We start from the raw sequence: 17,982 nt of genomic DNA on the forward strand, positions 1-17,982 counted from the left end.
GTCACTCAGTGGACGATAGGGGGAAAAGTGTTGGAAGAAGTAACGAAATCAACCGCGTGATAGGAAATTACGTAGACACCAGGTAGACGCGGCGTGCACAATGGGTATTCGTGTTTTGACCGTAGCTCAAGGCGTTTATATTGGACAGTGGCTAGAGTCGGCCTGATTCTCTTGTTGCCAGCTCAGAAGGACCTCAAAGTCTTCATACCATCTCCAGCCCCGATTCCTTCTCCTTCTTGATTTGTTCCAGATCCACGATGATGATGCCTTTACCTTTCATCTTACCACTCTCCGCCAACTCGAATAGTTTCGGCAATTCTTTCAGTCCAGTAAACGCGTTCGTGTTGGCGGAAATCTTATGCTTGCCAACCAACTCGAGCATATCGCGCGCCTCCTGCACAGAGCAGATAAGGGAGCCTTTTACTCTGATATCCCGGAAAACCAATTCTTGAAAGGGAATCGAGAACTCGGTAGGCTATTCGAATGGTTAGCATACTCCATAGGGCCATAGTAAACCTCAACTCACCTGGGCGATCTGAATGACCGTCCCATGCATCCTCGTAATCGCACAACTCAATGCTGCCGCCCCCTTCGCATCACTCAAAACCACGGTCGCCCCCACTCCCTCACTCCCCGTAATCTTCTTCACCTCCTCAACAACCTTCTCATTCCCAATCCTAGCATCCACCACCGCATCCACGCCCGCCTTCTTCGTAAGCTCAATCCCCACATCCCTCGCCTCAATCCCCACAGTCTTCACACCCAGCGCTTTCGCAAACTGAACCGCCAAATGCCCCAGTCCACCACCACTCCCCACAATCCCAATCCACTCCCCCGGCTTCAGCTCCGCTTTCGCCTGCAGAATCCCACGATACGCCGTACACCCCGCACACGCCAGCGGCGCCGCCGTCTCAAAGCTCAGATTATCCGGCAACTTCACCGCCGTGCGCGCATCTACCCGCACATACTCAGCGAAGTTCCCGTCTCGCGTGATGCCCAGGTGGCCGCCGTGCTGCGTGCAGTACTGGGAGTAGTTCTCGGGCCCTTTGCAGTCGACGCATTGGCCGCAGAGGGAGTAGAGCAGGTTGCACATGATGCGGTCGCCGGGCGCGAAGTCTTTGACGGCAGAGCCGACGGCGGCGACGGTGCCGCTGCCTTCGTGGGAGCCGGTGGTGGGGAGGGGCGAGTTCATTATGCCTTCGAGGGCCATGAAGTCGGTGTGGCAGAGGGAGGCGACAGCGGTGCGGATGAGGAGGTCGTGGGGGGCGAGGGAGGAGGGGACGGGGATGGTGTTGAGTTTGTAGGGTTTGTGGAACTTGGGGGTGTTTAGTGGATGTGCTCGTCGAGGAAGATTGAATGCATACTTCTACTATTTGGGCTGCGAGCATGGTTTCTGGGATGTTCTGGGGGGCCATTGTGCCGTCTGAGGTTATGATGACCTAGATAGGCCTTGGTGTCTAAAACTTAGGAAGAGCTACAAAGGTATGAGGAGAGTAGTGTGGTATTTAAGTAGGGGTTGAGACTAGGGCAGAGTAACATTGCGGAGTACCGGAGTCTAGCTTCACAGCTTCATGGTTTAAATCTAAGCTCACGCAGACGTCATGCAAAAGCTAATTGGTTCCACTTTCTTTGATGGCGAGAGATGCATCGATGACGGAGATAGAATGGAAATAAGGAGATAAATCCAGAGTACTCATTTCCACCATGAGATATTACCTAACGGAGAAACTCTCTTGAGATACATTAGAAGGCATCCATGAAGCAATTGCATTGATTCTACAAAAGTTCATTGACGATGTCTCTTAAGGGTCTTGAGATGTCGTCGGAGTTACCTAAGCTGAGGTCAGTAGTAGGCCTTGACCAATCAAACGAGACACAGGGCCAGCATGGACCCACGTGCAACGTCTCACGCTCCTCGGCCCAAATTTCTTCAACATCTCCCGTATACATTTTAGTCTTGCCTTTCCTTCTAGGTATTGAAGCGTTCCAAGCGTCATCAAAATGAGTACCACCAAGATCTCTCAGGAGCTGAGCCGGAAGCATCCGCTCCAACGACTCGAGTCTCCTTCTACGGGCATATCTGCATTGATTCATGTATGCCGACTGCTCGATATCTTTAGTGTACGGGAAGGACCTTCCATGCTGATGAGATCTAGGTCGTTGGACTTGCCAGTTTCTCTTATTCGTACAAATAGTGAGTATTTAGTGTATAGATATTGTGCGAAGCTCTGCTGATGTCATGTGTAGTCTTTTCGACTTTCCAAATTTTATGTAGGTGTTCTCAATTGCACATTTCATATAAAAATACGCCTTGTAGCAAAAAAAGGGGAGGTCATCAGAAAGATCAGCTCCCTACATAGAGACTCCCGACCACTTTAACCATCAAGATCTTTCTCCTACTTTTTTCGGCCCCATCCCACTTCCTCCCACCCTCCCCACCCCTCTTAAACCCTCCCTAACACCCCCCAGCTCCGAATCCTACGGCTGGCACTTCCAATTCCTCACCATCATCGGCCTCACCGTCGCCACCACCTCCTTCATCTTCGGCCTCCTCGCCGACCTCACCTCCTCCCGCCGCCTCTTCTCCGTCAAAAACACCCTCGCCGCCACCGCCGCCCCCCTGGAAGTGCTAATCAGCATCCTCTACTGGACGCTGCGCTTCGTATGCCCCTTTCCCATTTCCTCTTCTCACCCATCCACCCACTAACGACCCCCCAGACCGACCCCTCCCTCGTAATGCCCGACTGGGCTCCCCCCCTGACCCTCCCCGCCGACATCAGTTTCCACGCCCTCCCCTCCCTCCTCCTGGTCCTCGACCTCCTCCTCCTCTCGCCACCCCGCACGGTCGGGCTCTCCACTCTCCTCACCAGCACGTTCCTCGCCTTCGCGTACTGGTTCTGGGTCGAGCTGTGCTACTCGCACAACGGGTTCTACCCGTACCCGCTGTTCGACGCGCTGAGCACGCCGCAGCGGGTGGGGCTGTTTGCGTTCAGCGGGGCGCTGATGGCGGCGAGTGCGGTGGGGTTGGGGGCGGTTTATGGGTGGGTGAATGGGGTGGAGGGAGGGAAGAGGGCCACGTGATTGATTCGCGGTTGGTGATGGCGCGTGATCTCGGTTAAATCCGGTCGTTCGTTGGGCGATTGAGTCCGAGATCGGGAGGGGGCCGATAGGTTTGTTGGGAAGCACGTAGGGATCGGGGTGGTTTGGCGGTCAAGCGAGCATTTCTACCGTCGCGGGTGGAGGAGGTCAGGAGGGTAGTCGTGGGCTGAAAAAGGTGAGGGGGGGCCGGAAGTGGCCCCGAGATCCCCCAGCGCCCTGAGGATGGAATGCCAGAGGTAGAGCAGAGGTAGCGCCGAGAAAGCGAGAGAGATTCAGAGGTAATATAGATGGGTATCATATTCCACGTAGCTGAGTCTATATCGCACAACTCCACAAAGCGAACGCTTCAAAAAATCAAGTAGGTATCTTCGGAAATCGTAACAAACAAGCAATTCCCATTCTGTTCTACAAGTATCATCGCGATGGCCCTGCCTTCCACGCAACGATGCTCGGAAAACAATGGTATTACACACAGGACCCACTTCCATTACAGAGAACACATTACCGCTCCCATCCCCAGTACGGTACGTTCATAATAGCATAGCTGATGTTGAGGAAAGGTAGTAACCGATGACAGAAATGATGGGTAGACAGAACACCACTCCATCAGAGCCCTACCATAAGCGCGTATATCATGATTCCAAAAGACGTGGAGCGATTCAACAGCTTTAGCGACAGACGGAAAAGGAAAACGCAACAATTCAACTGCTGTAGCGACTGACAAAAAAGCAAAGCCATTCAAACTGTTGAAACGACCGAGAAGAAACGCAAAATAGAGTAAGTCGAATAGACGTGGCCAGCAATGGGTCTAATGCGGACACGGGGATGGCGGGGCCGTTAAGGTCCGCTCGTCGTCGACTTCTTCGTCCTGTGGGTGGTAGGCGTTGAAGTAGTTGCTCATTTGGTTGCTGTTGTAGAACAAGCCTTGCGGATCGTGTCCGGAAGGGGCGTGGTGGAAGTGAGGTTGAGGGAATGGAAGGCCGCCACCATAGAACGCCGGTTGGTGATGTAGTGTGTCCACGTTTTCCTTGTTGTCGTACTGGAAAGCATTGGCAAGCGGCTTGAACGAGAAGGCAGGAGATGGTGCTGGTGGTGTGTAGTGGAACTCGGAGGTGAGGTAGTTGAACCCCGCTGGGTGTGCGAAGGTTACCTCCTGATCATGGAAGACGTCGAACCCGCTTTTCTTCTTCTGGCCAAAGTCGCCGTACTCAAAGTCAAGATGTGAGCTTGCACCATCGTAGTTGTTGCGAATGGCGCCTGGAAATGTGCCTTGGCGAGTATGCTGCCGAGTGCGTCGAGGACGGTTGGTGTCCATTTCAGCGAGAACCGGGCGGGGAATGAAGGTCCGCTTTGGAGAGTCCTCAAGCTTGATGGGACTACTCTCTTCGAAGCTTGAGCCAGAGATTCTTCGTTGCTTCTTGAAGGTACCTTGGGGTGTGAAGATGATTTCCGTAGGCTCAACCTCCTTGGAGTTGATCTCAAGTTGCTCCAGCACAGAGCTGTCCTTCTTCTGGTTTCTCTTCCGTCTCATCTCTGGGGTGGCGGAGTCAAAGATGTCCATACCTGGCCAATACACACCCTTCAGCTTTGTGCACTCGCTGATCGTGCTCTCCTCTGTGGTGACGGTTGTGGTATCATCATCCACGATAGCAGACTCGTTAAGCCCATAGTAGTAGGCACGTCGGCCAACAGGCTCTGAGATGCTGTCATCATCGTCGTAGTCAGGGCTTGCATAGCGTCGGGATAGCGAGCGGGACGGCGGCCAGAGTTGCATTCGGGGAGCGAATGACCGGTGACGGCTAGCCTGGTCGAGCATGGGAGGAGGAGTGGGGGTGTGATCTTCAATCTTGATGGTATTCTCGGACAGGCGAGGGTCGAGGGAATTGAGTCCAGAGCGTGGCCGATTCGAGCGCTGTGGTGCAGCTGGAGCGGTCGACGTAGAGGTAGACGAGGCTCGATCTGCAGCAACGGGAACGCAGTCAGGCATCAGGCCACCCTAAAGGCAAAGAGGGACTTACTAGATGGGCGGGCTCGGGTGCGTTTCTTATCCTTCTGGCTCATGCGGTCTGACATGAGGTGCTCGACGTTCCACTCTGAGTACCACCGGTCGTAGGCCTCAATCAGGCGGCGAGACGCGTCTTCGGAGCTGGAACGGACCTTGACTTTGTAGTAGTGAGAGAGATGGCCTTTGCTGGCTATGTGGGTGAGGAGGTGCGAGACATCGCTGAAGTTTGGTTTCTTCGGGCAGATATTGCAGTGTAAGGGAATGGTGCCGGCGACAGGCATGCTGGCGAGGCAATTGGGAGTGGGATATGGAGGTAGTGGGCAAGCAAGATCAGAGCGGTGCAAAGGAGAGTGCTTGTGTGCAGAGAGAGTGTATGGTGGAGAAAGGAGCGGGCTGGTTGTTGTCGAGAAGGAAGAAAGACGGAGGCTCGGAGCGAGAAGTGATGAGGGGCACTCCAGGGTGGATGGCTACTGACGCTGCATTGGGCTTGTTTGTGTGAAAGTGAAGAAGGAAGAACAGGTCAGCGAGGAAAGATTGATTATGTAGCCATCGAGGGGAGTGGGCACGCCACGTGTGGACGCAACCGTGACCGCTCAACGGCTTCGCTCTGTCCCGGCTTTGTATCCCGCGTCTCATGAGCAGGAGACGGGAGGTATTAGATAGCGGGAGGGCTTCTAGCTCTAATCTACAGCGACATCGGCCGGCGAGGCTGGAGTCGCGGTCTACAGTCCCAGATCATCCATCATCCATTTGTGTAACTATCGGCAAGACGGCCTAGTTGGGCGGATACCTTCAGTCCGTGATACCGGAAGTCGCCCCGAAGCACGCGTTGGGTAGTCTCCAGCATCGTCTCATTATGGCGTCTCTGCACCGTTTAAAGCACGCTGGAGCACTATGGACAGCGGCGAGCATTCAATGTCCATACGCCTAAGCTGTGGGTTTGGTCTACGTGCGCGAGCATGTTCCACCTCGGCTAGATTGCTAAGACGCCATTAAAGCACGTTCAGCGCTGGCAAAGACGTGTACACAGACTTCTGAAGAGACACTGGACAGTCCTCTAAATAGTCCCTATTTCACTTCCCCACCAGACGTTGCGTTATCGACAACGGCATACAGCTGCACCAGCATCAGCGCGACTTCAGGGGTCTACTTTCTCCGTGCTTCAACGACGATGACTTACTAGATGGGATCTATCTCGGCCAGGCCTGGAAACTTGAGGAGGCTCAACCCGGCGATTCCAAAGTGGGTATGGAACACATCAACCATGTCCCCGGGTCTATCCGCCAGCCCGCCCAGTTCAGGGTCCTGCAACAGTTAGGCGGAGTTTGGTATCTGGTCAGTTGATCACCTACCTGAGTGCTCAGGATGAAGGCGGTCAGTTTGCCTTGGTCAATCCAGTGAAGTCTGTCAATCATGGCAAGGCTGCTAGCAACCCACCAGCTGTAGCATACATCTTCTTTCTTCTCCGGCCTACCGTTCAGCCCGCCATTCTTCAGCTGCCTCTCGCTCAGCCATCCCCCCAGCTTGTCTCGATCTACCAGATCAAGGCGGCCGGCGATGGACAGAGCACCGATACAGGTGAAAATTTGGCCGGCATGAGACTCAGCACCAGGACCCGTGCCATAGCCGCCGTCAAAGTTAGCGCAGGCTTGCACATGTTCAACGGCCTTGTCTACATCAACCAGGTCCATGTGACCCAGGAGAGACAAGGCGTTGAGAGCACCGTAGAGGAAGCGCGTGTCGTACTCGGCCCATTCGTCGCCGGCAAAAGTGCCAGTATCGGGGTTCTGCAAGTCGGCAATGACTGCAGTGGTCAGCAACACTAAAGGGCGATCAACGGGCGGCTCTTACATTGCGCAATCTTCCGCCTGCCACCCTCGACACGCGCTTCCAGGTCGCCAAAGGCATCCAGCGTGGCGAGGATTTGGACGGCGCTCACCGTGTAGAGCATGTGCGCGTCGTGGCCTGGGGCGGCCCCGAAGCCACCGCTGTCATGCAGGCACGACAGGACAAAGTCGACGACTTCGTTGCGCGGGAGGGCGTCGGGATGGCCGAGGAGGTGCAGGGCCGTCAAGCCCCAATACAGGCCGTTGAGCCGCAGGTGCTCCGTCAGCCAGTACTCCAGCTCGTCTTTGCGCTGTCGCCAGGTCAGCCACAAGCCTCAGGGCGCGGACAGCAGCTGCGTAGGGCGTGAAAAGAACAGCTGCGGGAGGCGTGGGTAAGAGCAGTGCTGTGTACCTTGTCGAGGCTCTGAATATAGCGGACGTGCTTGTCGACGAAGAGCTGCAGCTCCTGGGGCAATGCACTGTCGGAGCCGCCCCCACGGCCGGGGCCAGAGACGAGCGACATTTAGAATATGTTGGAAGCGGGCGTTGGTGGTGGTGCATAGACGCCTGGAGATTTGAGGTTTTGTAGCCTAGCAGAACGATGGACGCGCGGGCCTTCGGCGGGCGTGAGAGGAGCTGCGCAAGGCTGACTATGCGTCTGTTGGCGGCCAGAAATACATACGGAGCAGGAGTAGCCCCGGTGACGTTGGATGCGGAAAATAGGGGAAATCCGGGGCACAGAGCAGTCGCACAGCACGACCAGTGGCTTTGCGGCAGCCCTAACGGATTCCACGGTCGGAGGCACAGTGAAGGAGGGAAGAAACGGGCAGGAGGGCCCCGTCAGTGCCTAGCGGGCGGCAGAATAGCGACGGCCAAGCGCTGGCACGAAGCCCCAGGGTCGAGTGAATAGGTACAGGGACCATGCTCAACGGTCTGGCAGCAAGATCCCCCTAAGCCTGCCCCATCCTGCGCTCGAGAGTCTTCCACACCGCGAGACCCTCTCCCCGCATTCTTCACCCAGCAATTCACCCTGTCCTCGCAGCCTCTCGTCCCGTCCCTGCCCAGCACAGCAACCGCCCTGAGTCCCCAAACGAGCCGCACGCCCACGACGCCTCCGGGATCCCGGCCGCCCATCATTCAGTCTATTGCCGCCGCACTGCACATGTCCTGCACCAGCAGTATGGGCTCGCGCTGACCCTGAACGGGCCCCGCTGCACACTCCCAGCACTCCCACTCCGCTGTGCCTGACAGCCTCCGTCTTCCCTCCCACAGGCCTCAACTCCGGGCGCCCGCCAGGAGACGCATCGCCATATCGCCATCCTTCACCGCCATATATCCCACCCGAGCACGAGCAGCCCGGGACTTCGTTGCAGTTACAGGGGCTTGGTCTCAGCATTGCACCCACTGCTGTGGGCGGGAGCCGCCTTTGTCCCCCGACCGAAACCAGGCGGGTCTCTGTTGTCCAAGAAGCGCTGGTATGTTTCTTTCTGTGCAGAAAAAGCTTGCCTTTCCTCTTTGTTCCAGCCCGGCCTCGGTGCGAGACGACATGCGGTGCCACAGCACCTGGCATCTGCATAGATCCTTTCATGCCAGGCAACGAAGCTGATTGATCCGTAGAAGCCACCTACCCATTGAGCACTCCGCCATCCCCAAGAATCCCAGTCCCAAGCCCCTCTCGCCCGTGAAGGCGCCGAACTCACGAAATCCTGCGGAGAGTGCCGTCGTACACGCTCCCGTGTTCAAATCGCGGCGGGTTCCTGCGTTTCTGCAACACTCCCTTCTGCGCTTGGGGATACAGGCTCCTTTGCGTGCCATATACGTTGTTGGACTACCACGGAATACGACGGGAAAGCTCTATTCCAGCAGGGTTGCCACGGTTTGTGCCACCATGACCTTAGGCCTTCCCCAAGCCCAACCGTGCCTGACCGACATTCCCATGAACCGCTGCTGATCAGAATGTCCACACAGAGTCCTCGAGTCGCCCGGAGCTTCGATAGATACTGGCTTGACGACTGTCCGCTGCATTTGCAACCCTCAGTAGTATTCTCAGCGGCTCGACCGCCGCCGCGGCGATCTGGCTACTTTCTTGGGAACACCTTTGCTCTTTACGGCCGGCCCCCTCCGTTGCTGAATACACGCTCCCAGGTATGTACGTTTGGTTCTAGCCTCTTTGGCGTCGTTGAGAATATGGTGAAATTGGTCAAGGTAGGGTGATGGTGTGTTGTGGTGGTCTTAAAGATGATACTGGTCCTGGGTGAATGGTAGTCTGAACAATGTGGCTGACTCTGCTCACCAGACTTTTGATACTTGGGAACGGCCGCAAAGAACAATCCGCAAGATGCCGAAATCATCATCCCTTTCCATAACGACGTTGCCTGCCAGGACGAACAAACACAAAGAGGGGAAACTTGCCCAAGCGCTGAGCCCACGGAGTCCCCAATCGCCTCCGCTATCAGGGTCCAGGTATGACGCCGACGCGCTCAACAGCGACGCGCTTCATGAGCCGGATCAATCGACGCCGATAGCTCCGTTCAGGCCGCCAGATTCGCCAACTTCACCTCGACACCGCAAAGAGACCTCACGCACCTTCTTCGCCAACATCAAAGCGTCGAAATCATCGCCTCGCATCACGTCGTCGTCGTCGCCGCGCCTAGGAACTGCGGATGGTTCTTTGCGACAAGTTACTGATTCTAAATCTTCAGCAAGCCAGGTCTACCCCTCGGGGCACACTCAGAGTTCGAGTCCGGAGCTCAGCAGTCGGTCGCAGGACAGCTCGAGTCAGCGGAACGGTGAGCTACCAATTCACCCTCATGAAGCTTCGGTTCTGACTGGCATAGGCGCATCATCCGCTGCGGACGGATCAGACGACCGTAGCAATAGCGGGTCCATCAAGTCGACAAGCGTCCCGTACCTCAACGGCGAGATGGCGTTCGGCAAGCGTAGCAACAAAAAGGACGGTAGCGCCGACAAGAACGGTGACGGCAACAAGAACAGTGACGTCAACAAGAACAGTAACGCCAACAAGAACAGCACCAACAAGAATAGCAGTAGCAAGAACAAGTTCGGAGGCATCTTGGGTCGTTCAAGGTCAATCAAAGTGGATGAGTCTAGCTCTCCACGCGAAGCACCACGCTCGAAACTCAAAGCTAACGTTCCTAGGCGCCTCGCTGAAACTAACACTACTGCATATGACGGTTCCGGAGACACCGGCAACGTGAGGACCGCGCCCTTGGAGGGCCAGAGATCATGGCGACAGAACATCAACATCGGCGGCATGCGCACTCACTCTGAAGATCGTCATAAGGGAGGTCACTCAGAAGACGCTCGAGCTACAAACGCCGGGGAACAGCATCTATCCTCGTCCTACAACGAACCGCGAGGTGGCTCCTTCATGACGGCCATCAAAACATCTTCAACCAAGGCTGCAGACGGATTCGGCAAGGGTGCCCGGGCTGTGTTTGATAAACTCCACCGGAGTGGTAGTAGCAACGAAAAGGATGCTCCTACCACTGAGTACGAGATCCATGTGATCAACCGACCATTGATCGAGCAGACCCTCATGACACGCATCTCCAAGCGTCTCGAGAACTCGAAGGACAAGACCGAGTTCTGGATGCCTGCTCTGCCATGGCGATGCATTGAGTGAGTAGACTTTCTATGTTCAATGAGCCAGCTCTAACGTGTACATGTAGTTACCTCAACATGAAGGGCTGCGAGGAAGAGGGTTTGTACCGCGTTCCCGGCAGTGGCAGGGAAATCAAGTACTGGGAGCAGCGATTTGACAAAGAGCTCGATATCAACCTCTTCGATGAGCCCGAGCTATACGATATCAACATCATCGGCTCGATGTTCAAGAACTGGCTCCGCAACATCCCGGATGAGATATTCCCCAAAGCCATTCAGGCGAGAATCCAGCAGGAATGTCAGGGCGCCAAGAGCACACCCCAGATGCTCAAGGACGAGCTTTCGAAACTTCCGCCGTACCACTACTACCTCCTGTTCGCGATCACGTGCCATATATCCCTGCTCCATTCCTGTTCCGAGCAAAACAAGATGGATTACCGCAACCTCTGCATCTGCTTCCAGCCATGCATGAAGATCGAGGCTTTCTGCTTCCAGTTCCTGGTACTCGATTGGCGCAACTGTTGGCAGGGATGCTGGACGGAGAAAGAGTACTTAGCGGCGGAACTGAAGGCGCTCGAGAAGATCGAGGCCCGGTCGCACCCTTCATACTTGGACGTCGAGGCCCAGTCGCAGGCTTCCTCCTACGGTGTTCAGGCCCGCTCGCACCCTTCATCTTTGGACGTCGAGGCTCAGTCGCAGGCTTCCTCGTACGGTGCCCAGTCTCAGGCTTCTTCCTACGGTGCCCAGTCCCAGGCACAGCCGCAGGCTTCCTCGTACGGTACCCAGCCCCAGGCCCAGTCCAGGGCTCATGCTCCATCCTTCGGTGCTCGCACTACTAGCTTGACTGGTTCTACGGCTGCGCCAAGCTTTGAGGATCGCTCGGGGGCCATGTCCTCTTCGGCTAGCAGCAAGCAATCCATGACGGGCATGCCGGACAGACGTCGCGGCACTCCGGTGGCTGCAAAGCGAAGTTTCGACGACGACGGTTCTACCCCCACCCAGGCCGGCTACACCCGTCTCGCCGCTCCGCACCACGACAGGTTGGAGATTCAGCCAACTTCTCCCTTCTCACTCGGCTTCCCTAAGTGAGCGGATTCACACGACGCTCAACTCACCTAATGCCAAACTCGGGTGTAAATGAGAGGACCTATACCACTTTTGATTCACTCAGCGTGTCTTTCTGACATTCCTGTTGGATTCAAGTTCGATTGCGACAGACGATACGGACTTTATTCAACACATGGTGTCTTTCTGGGATTCCGGTGTCTGTTTCTTCCCTTTTTTTGTTGCATTCTGCGGCCAGGTTTTGGGTCATTTTGCTGCCGCCACGACACAAAAATGCGATACCCAGCTTCGATACCATTTGGTCTGGCGTCCGCAACGATTCCCGTTTGGCTCTGTGGTTGCGGCTTTTGGGATGCTTGAATGCCCGAATAGCACGGCGATCTCTCGGCTTATTGTATTGCATGACTTGTAAGATATCATGGAAGAAGGTGGATTCATTGGAAAGGAGGAGACTTGCGAATTTGCGGACTGGCTTTGGGAAAGGAGGGATGGGGTATGCCCCTCCGCTCCGTAATGCGATGGCATGGCTTCCATAGATCACCGCTAAGTGATGAGATAGTTGCATGAAGAAAGTGATTTCGGACCCGTCCTAACTCTTCAGTTCTAATATTCTGATGCATTCGAAATTCACCTTGCATGTACAGCTCCTGGCCAATTACGCCTCTGCCCACCAGGCTTGGCATGGGCATACCTCCAGCTTTGTAGGAGGTTAGTACAAAGGTAGCGTAGGCAGGGCAGCCTGACTCGGGATATCTGCTGGAGGAAACCCGTCACGCGCACGACGGAGCGGATACCGATTGCAGCAATGGTGCCTGAATATCGCATTCGTAACAATCCTGTTGTGGACCTCACCCTCACCGCCTTAGCTGGCACGGTGAAAATACCTACCCCTGCGTATGACGTTGCGGCGTCTCTGCTGCTAGCCCCGCGCCGCTTCCGCGCTGCCAGGTGCTCTCAGTCGAGCTGTGTTTCTGGCCCGTTTGCGCCTGCTCTCTAGAACCTCATCGGTCCACCTGCTCGAATGGCTGCGGCTCTTTCCACGCCCGCATCTAACGTCTAAGTGCTCTCTGTTGCTGCCATTCTTCTCTCCTCATACCTCTCCCCCCTCAATCCTCAACCTTTTCAGCGTTATCCTTACAGCCCTATCAAAACGCGAAGCGCGAGCTTTTGTTGCACATCACCCTACCGCTTTTATCCCAGCTCTCAGTTCTCAGCCATCCCAAGCGAAAATGACTACAGTCGCGCAGCCCTCCTCCCAGGAAGTGTACCTGCTGCCATTGACCGACAGCGGTGCACCAGATGTCCCTGGCACCTACATCTACCTCCCCCCACCGAAAGAGCAGAGTCCCTACGTTGTACGATTCCTGGTCGAGGGAACCAGTTCGATATGTCGGAAAGGCAGTCTCTGGGTGAACATTCCTGCCAAAGGAGAGCCTTTCAAGAGGGACAAGTATCATGAGTACAAGTACGCGAGTCCCGAAAGAGTGCAATGCCTTCGTTACTGACTTCTGAGTAGATTAACGCCAGACTTCAATCGGTGCACCGAGATCGACATTCCCATCCACACCGCTGGAGCCTATGCATTCTATACGACCTACTCGCCGCTACCGGCCTTCTCTACCTCCTCGGTCGACCCTCCGAAGCCTACTCGAACGGCTACCTACTACATCGATGTCTGCCCAAAACTCACAGTCAAAAAGTCCTTCATGCCAATTGATTCCCTAATTGTCTTTTCTGTCATTTCCAAGTTCATGGGCAAATACCCCGACAATTGGGACAAACATCTGCATGGCATCAGCCAGAGGGGGTACAACATGGTCCATTTCACGCCGCTAATGATGAGAGGAGATTCCAACTCGCCCTACAGTATATACGACCAGCATCATTTCGACAAGACGTCCTTCCCGAATGGTGAGAAAGATGTTGCCCGAATGGTCAAGAAGATGGAAGAGGAGTACAATATGCTTGCCATGACAGATGTCGTGTGGAACCATACAGCCAACAACAGCAAATGGCTTGAGTATCACCCAGAGGCTGGGTACACCGTAGAGACCGCTCCATGGCTCAAGCCAGCCCTGGTCCTCGATACCGCTCTGCTCAAGTACAGCAAGGATCTGCGATCTTTGGGCCAGCCAATCGACATCAAATCTATTGACGACCTTTTGAAGATCATGGAGGGTGTCAAGACTCATGTGCTCGGCGCTTGTCGGTTGTGGGAATTCTATGTTCTAGATGTGGAGCGCGATACTAAAGCCACAGTACAAGCCTGGTCAGAAGGCCAAGCAACCTTTCCCGATAATTCGTTTAGCGGTCTCGGTGATCGAGGCCTCGATGAAGTCAAAGATTGGCCGCTCAAGAAGAAGGCGGACTGGTGCATTGAGAACGGTTTGCTCGGAGGCGACAGATTTGGAGAAAGATTTCGGCGACGGATAGATCCAGCGACTGGTGCTGGGCTCCTCTCTGCGCTCTTTGGCCGTTTTGACACCACGACAACCGATACGCCTGATAAGCGAGCAGCACACGGTACGATATACCGGATTCTCGAGGAGATCAACCTCCAATACTACCGGGAATATGACGCGGATACGGCCGAGATCATGGAACAGCTTTTCAACCGCATCAAGTACTGTCGACTTGATGACAACGGCCCTAAAATGGGCCCAATTACTGACAAGAGCCCCTTGATTGAGTCATATTTTACGCGATTGCCTCTTAATGACGTTACCAAGAAGCACAACCCTGAAGCACTGGCCCTGGTCAACAACGGTTGGGTCTGGGCGGCGGATGCCATGAAAGACAATGCTGGTTGGAAGTCCCGAGCTTACCTCCGACGAGAAGTCATCGTTTGGGGCGACTGCGTTAAGCTTCGCTATGGAGATGGCCCTCATGATAACCCATTTTTGTGGGACTTCATCGCCAAATACACCAGGCTCATGGCGAAGTACTTCCACGGTTTCCGCATCGACAATTGCCATTCCACTCCGATACACTTGGCCGAATACATGCTTGACCAGGCGAGACAGGTCAATCCCAATCTTTTCGTCGCTGCGGAACTCTTTTCTGGCTCCGAAGAGATGGACTACAAATTTGTTATGCGGCTCGGGCTTTGTGCATTGATTCGAGAGGGCATGCAAGCATGGAGCACGCAGGAGCTTAGCCGCTTGGTTCATCGTCACGGTGGGAGGCCCGTCGGTAGCTTTGAAGTCGACGAGGTCATGAACGCAGAAAACACCGAAAAAGCAATAGAGAATGGAGTGCCGGCCGAGTTGGCCGCGACCCACGAAGTGATCCACAAGATCAAACAGAGCCCTGTCCACGCACTTTTTATGGACTGTACGCACGACAACGAAACGCCTGCTCAAAAGCGGGATGCTAGAGACACACTATCTAGCGCTGCTTTGGTCGCAATGTGCGCGTGCGCAACTGGTAGTGTCATGGGATTCGACGAGGTCTACCCGAAGCTCATCGAGTTGGTGCACGAGAAACGACTCTACTCTTCTGCCTACTCTACCGGAGCGCCTGTAAAGGGCGAAGCTGGTGAAGGCGGTATTGGTGGAATCAAGAAGATCCTCAACGAGATTCATGTCTTGATGGGCAAAGAAGAATACGACGAAACATTTATCCATCATGACCACGAATACATCACAGTGCATCGAGTCCACCCTAAGTCGAGAAAGGGATACTTCCTCATTGCGCACACGGCTTTCCCCGGATATGGCAACGGCAACGGCGGATTCCCTACGACCAACCTTCCTGGCACGCAGGCTAAGTTGATTGGAGCCTGGAACCTGGAAGTGGATACTAGTGATTCGGTGAAGCTAGCGGCTATTGAAGACACGACAACGTTGCGCGGACTGCCCAGTCATACTAAGAACTTGGAAGGTGTCAAGGTTGAATCCTCGGGTAACTCAACGAACATCACCATACCCGATTTCTTTCCGCCTGGCAGCATAGCTCTTTTCGAGACCTCAGTCCCAAGCGCAGAGCACGCAGAGGGTCTTGACAAGTTCGTTACTAGGGGTGCCGCTGCAGCTTTCGAAGGTTGCGATCTCTCTGATCTAAACTTCATCTTGTACAGATGCGATCCAGAAGAGAAAGATGCAAGCGATGGGAAAGATGGAACATACAACATTCCCGGCCATGGCAATCTGGTTTATGCAGGGCTACAAGGCTGGTGGAGCGTTCTGCAAGACATCGTCAATGACAACAATCTCGGTCATCCAGTCTGCCAGCACCTTCGAGAAGGTCAATGGGCATTGGATTATTGCGTCAACCGCTTGGAGAAGGCATCTTCCAAGAGGTTATACCATCGTATCAAGCCGGTAGCCATCTGGCTTAAGGAAAGATTTGACGCTATCCGCAAGATTCCGAGTTTCCTTCTCCCCCGATACTTCGCAATGGTCATTCAAACTGCGTATAATGCCGCCTACGACCGGTCCATTGAGCTCATGGGCGATAATGTTCAGCAAGGGCAGCCGTTCTTGAAGAGCCTTGCTCTTGTTAGCATTCAGGTCACTGGTTACATGAACAATACTTCTTTGTGGCCAGAAAAGAAGGTTGCGAGCATGGCAGCAGGTCTCCCGCATTTCTCGTACGACTGGGCCCGATGCTGGGGCCGCGACATATGTATCTCGGCACGAGGCCTTTACATGGGCACCGGGCGCTTTGCCGACGCAAAGGAACACATCCTGGCATTTGCCAGTGTCCTCAAGCATGGCATGATCCCCAACCTTCTCAGCAGTGGGAAGCTTCCCAGATACAACTCCCGGGATTCAATCTGGTGGTTCCTGCAGAACGTTCAAGATTACACCAAGATTGTTCCAGATGGCATAACCCTCCTTCAAGAGAAGACGAAAAGGCGATTCCTTCCCTATGACGACACATGGTTCCCCGATACGGATAAAAGGGCGTACTCGAAGTCCTCTACTATCGAAGACGTGATTCAAGAGGCTTTACAACGACATGCGTCGGGCATGGACTTCCGAGAGTATAACGCCGGACCAGATCTGGACAGTCAGATGAAATCGGAAGGGTTCAACATAAAGATCTGGACTGACTGGGAAACCGGCATGATCTTTGGCGGCAATCAATTCAACTGCGGCACATGGATGGACAAGATGGGCGAGAGCGTAAGAGCCGGCAGCAAGGGTGTTCCTGGTACCCCAAGAGACGGTGCAGCAGTCGAAATTACGGGCATGCTGTACAGCACCCTAGCCTGGGTCGATCAACTACGCCAAGAAGGAAAGTACAAGTACGACGGAGTCAGCATCGACGGCGGCGACAAAATCGTCTCCTTCAAAGATTGGGCTGCCAAGATCAAAGCAAACTTCGAAAAGAATTACTACATCCCTCTCGACGCGTCCAAGGATTCCGAATACGATGTCAACACTTCCATTATCAATCGCCGTGGCATCTATAAAGATCTCTACCGGTCTGGAAAAGAGTACGAGGACTACCAGCTCCGCCCTAATTTCCCTGTCGCCATGAGCGTCGCGCCCGACCTCTTTGACCCCGAGCACGCTCTTCACGCCCTCTCCATGGCCGACAAGGTCCTCCTAGGGCCCCAAGGAATGGCGACCCTCGACCCCTCTGACCTCAACTACCGCGGCTACTACAACAACGCCGAGGATTCCGACAACTTCCACACCGCAAAGGGCCGCAACTATCACCAGGGCCCCGAGTGGGTGTGGCCCACGGGCTTCTTCCTCCGCGCGCTGCTGAAGTTTGACCTCATGCGCCGCGAGACGCCGGCGGAGCGGGTGGAGAGCTACCAGCAAGTCACGAAGAGGTTGGCCGGGTGCATGAAGGCGATCAAGGAGAGTCCGTGGGCGGGGTTGACGGAGCTGACGAATAAGGATGGGGCGTTCTGTGGGGATTCGGTGAGTGATAACCCTCCTGCTTCTAATCTTGATATGACGCTAATGTTCGATGAAAGTGCCCAACTCAGTCTTGGTCTGCGAGCTGCATCATCGACCTCTTCCAAGACGCGCGCGAGTATGAGATTAAAGAGGCGGATCAGTAGATATGGGGCCTTGGTGGGGATGGTGTAGCGCGTTTCTTCTTTCTTCGATTGTATACACCTTTTTTGTTAGAGCTTGGAGGGGCGGTGGGTGATGGGTACGCTGGGCATGATGAAGACGAACGAAAAGATTAGAGTAGATTGATGACCTAAGACCGAACGCATTCCTAAATTCGCACAGACCTTTTTGTTTCCAAAGACGTTGAACTATGGAGAAGACCATGATGGTTGTTTTGCTTGAGCTATTATGTTCTATTTGAACCTACTAGAATTACACCACCGCATCCGATACTCCAATCCCAATATACTAAAACCCCGGAAAGTAATTTCTAGAACCCCATTAC

General features: G+C 54.5%; 6 protein-coding genes across 6 annotated transcripts; 3 read left to right on the forward strand and 3 right to left on the reverse strand.

Moving 5' to 3' along the window:
• Nucleotides 1-102: 102 nt before the first annotated feature.
• BDZ99DRAFT_463088 (GroES-like protein) lies at nucleotides 103-1,785 on the reverse strand. The gene is made up of 3 exons (XM_033720001.1): nucleotides 1,365-1,785; nucleotides 527-1,315; nucleotides 103-475 (listed from the first exon to the last, which is right to left on the reverse strand). Exons 1-3 carry the CDS (start codon nucleotides 1,413-1,415, stop codon nucleotides 203-205), a joined length of 1,113 nt encoding a protein of 370 aa, XP_033577490.1. The 5' UTR covers nucleotides 1,416-1,785; the 3' UTR covers nucleotides 103-202.
• A 161-nt stretch (nucleotides 1,786-1,946) lies between these two features.
• Nucleotides 1,947-3,081, forward strand: BDZ99DRAFT_443375 (uncharacterized protein; the record flags this gene model as incomplete). Its single annotated transcript, XM_033717843.1, has 5 exons — nucleotides 1,947-2,094; nucleotides 2,157-2,194; nucleotides 2,248-2,271; nucleotides 2,470-2,662; nucleotides 2,719-3,081. Exons 1-5 carry the CDS (start codon nucleotides 2,002-2,004, stop codon nucleotides 3,079-3,081), a joined length of 711 nt encoding a protein of 236 aa, XP_033577491.1. The 5' UTR covers nucleotides 1,947-2,001.
• Nucleotides 3,082-3,907: 826 nt separating this feature from the next.
• BDZ99DRAFT_387166 (uncharacterized protein) lies at nucleotides 3,908-5,385 on the reverse strand (the record flags this gene model as incomplete). The annotated part of the gene is made up of 2 exons (XM_033715508.1): nucleotides 3,908-5,022; nucleotides 5,118-5,385. The coding sequence occupies 2 exons, from the start codon at nucleotides 5,383-5,385 to the stop codon at nucleotides 3,908-3,910; spliced, it is 1,383 nt and encodes a 460-aa protein (XP_033577492.1).
• An 898-nt stretch (nucleotides 5,386-6,283) lies between these two features.
• BDZ99DRAFT_563751 (type II protein geranylgeranyltransferase beta subunit) lies at nucleotides 6,284-7,723 on the reverse strand (the record flags this gene model as incomplete). The annotated part of the gene is made up of 4 exons (XM_033727372.1): nucleotides 7,343-7,723; nucleotides 6,956-7,241; nucleotides 6,457-6,908; nucleotides 6,284-6,409 (listed from the first exon to the last, which is right to left on the reverse strand). Exons 1-4 carry the CDS (start codon nucleotides 7,451-7,453, stop codon nucleotides 6,284-6,286), a joined length of 975 nt encoding a protein of 324 aa, XP_033577493.1. The 5' UTR covers nucleotides 7,454-7,723.
• A 1,163-nt stretch (nucleotides 7,724-8,886) lies between these two features.
• BDZ99DRAFT_520595 (uncharacterized protein) lies at nucleotides 8,887-11,643 on the forward strand (the record flags this gene model as incomplete). Its single annotated transcript, XM_033725544.1, has 4 exons — nucleotides 8,887-9,075; nucleotides 9,227-9,719; nucleotides 9,768-10,572; nucleotides 10,623-11,643. The coding sequence occupies 4 exons, from the start codon at nucleotides 8,887-8,889 to the stop codon at nucleotides 11,641-11,643; spliced, it is 2,508 nt and encodes an 835-aa protein (XP_033577494.1).
• Nucleotides 11,644-12,631: 988 nt separating this feature from the next.
• BDZ99DRAFT_571096 (glycogen debranching enzyme) lies at nucleotides 12,632-17,919 on the forward strand. Its single transcript, XM_033728059.1, has 3 exons — nucleotides 12,632-13,084; nucleotides 13,136-17,498; nucleotides 17,555-17,919. The coding sequence occupies exons 1-3, from the start codon at nucleotides 12,849-12,851 to the stop codon at nucleotides 17,639-17,641; spliced, it is 4,686 nt and encodes a 1,561-aa protein (XP_033577495.1). The 5' UTR covers nucleotides 12,632-12,848; the 3' UTR covers nucleotides 17,642-17,919.
• The last annotated feature ends 63 nt before the right edge of the window (nucleotides 17,920-17,982 follow it).

The sequence above is a fragment of the Mytilinidion resinicola genome (assembly GCF_010093595.1).
Source record: "Mytilinidion resinicola strain CBS 304.34 unplaced genomic scaffold BDZ99scaffold_9, whole genome shotgun sequence".
Lineage (NCBI taxonomy): Eukaryota > Fungi > Ascomycota > Dothideomycetes > Mytilinidiales > Mytilinidiaceae > Mytilinidion > Mytilinidion resinicola.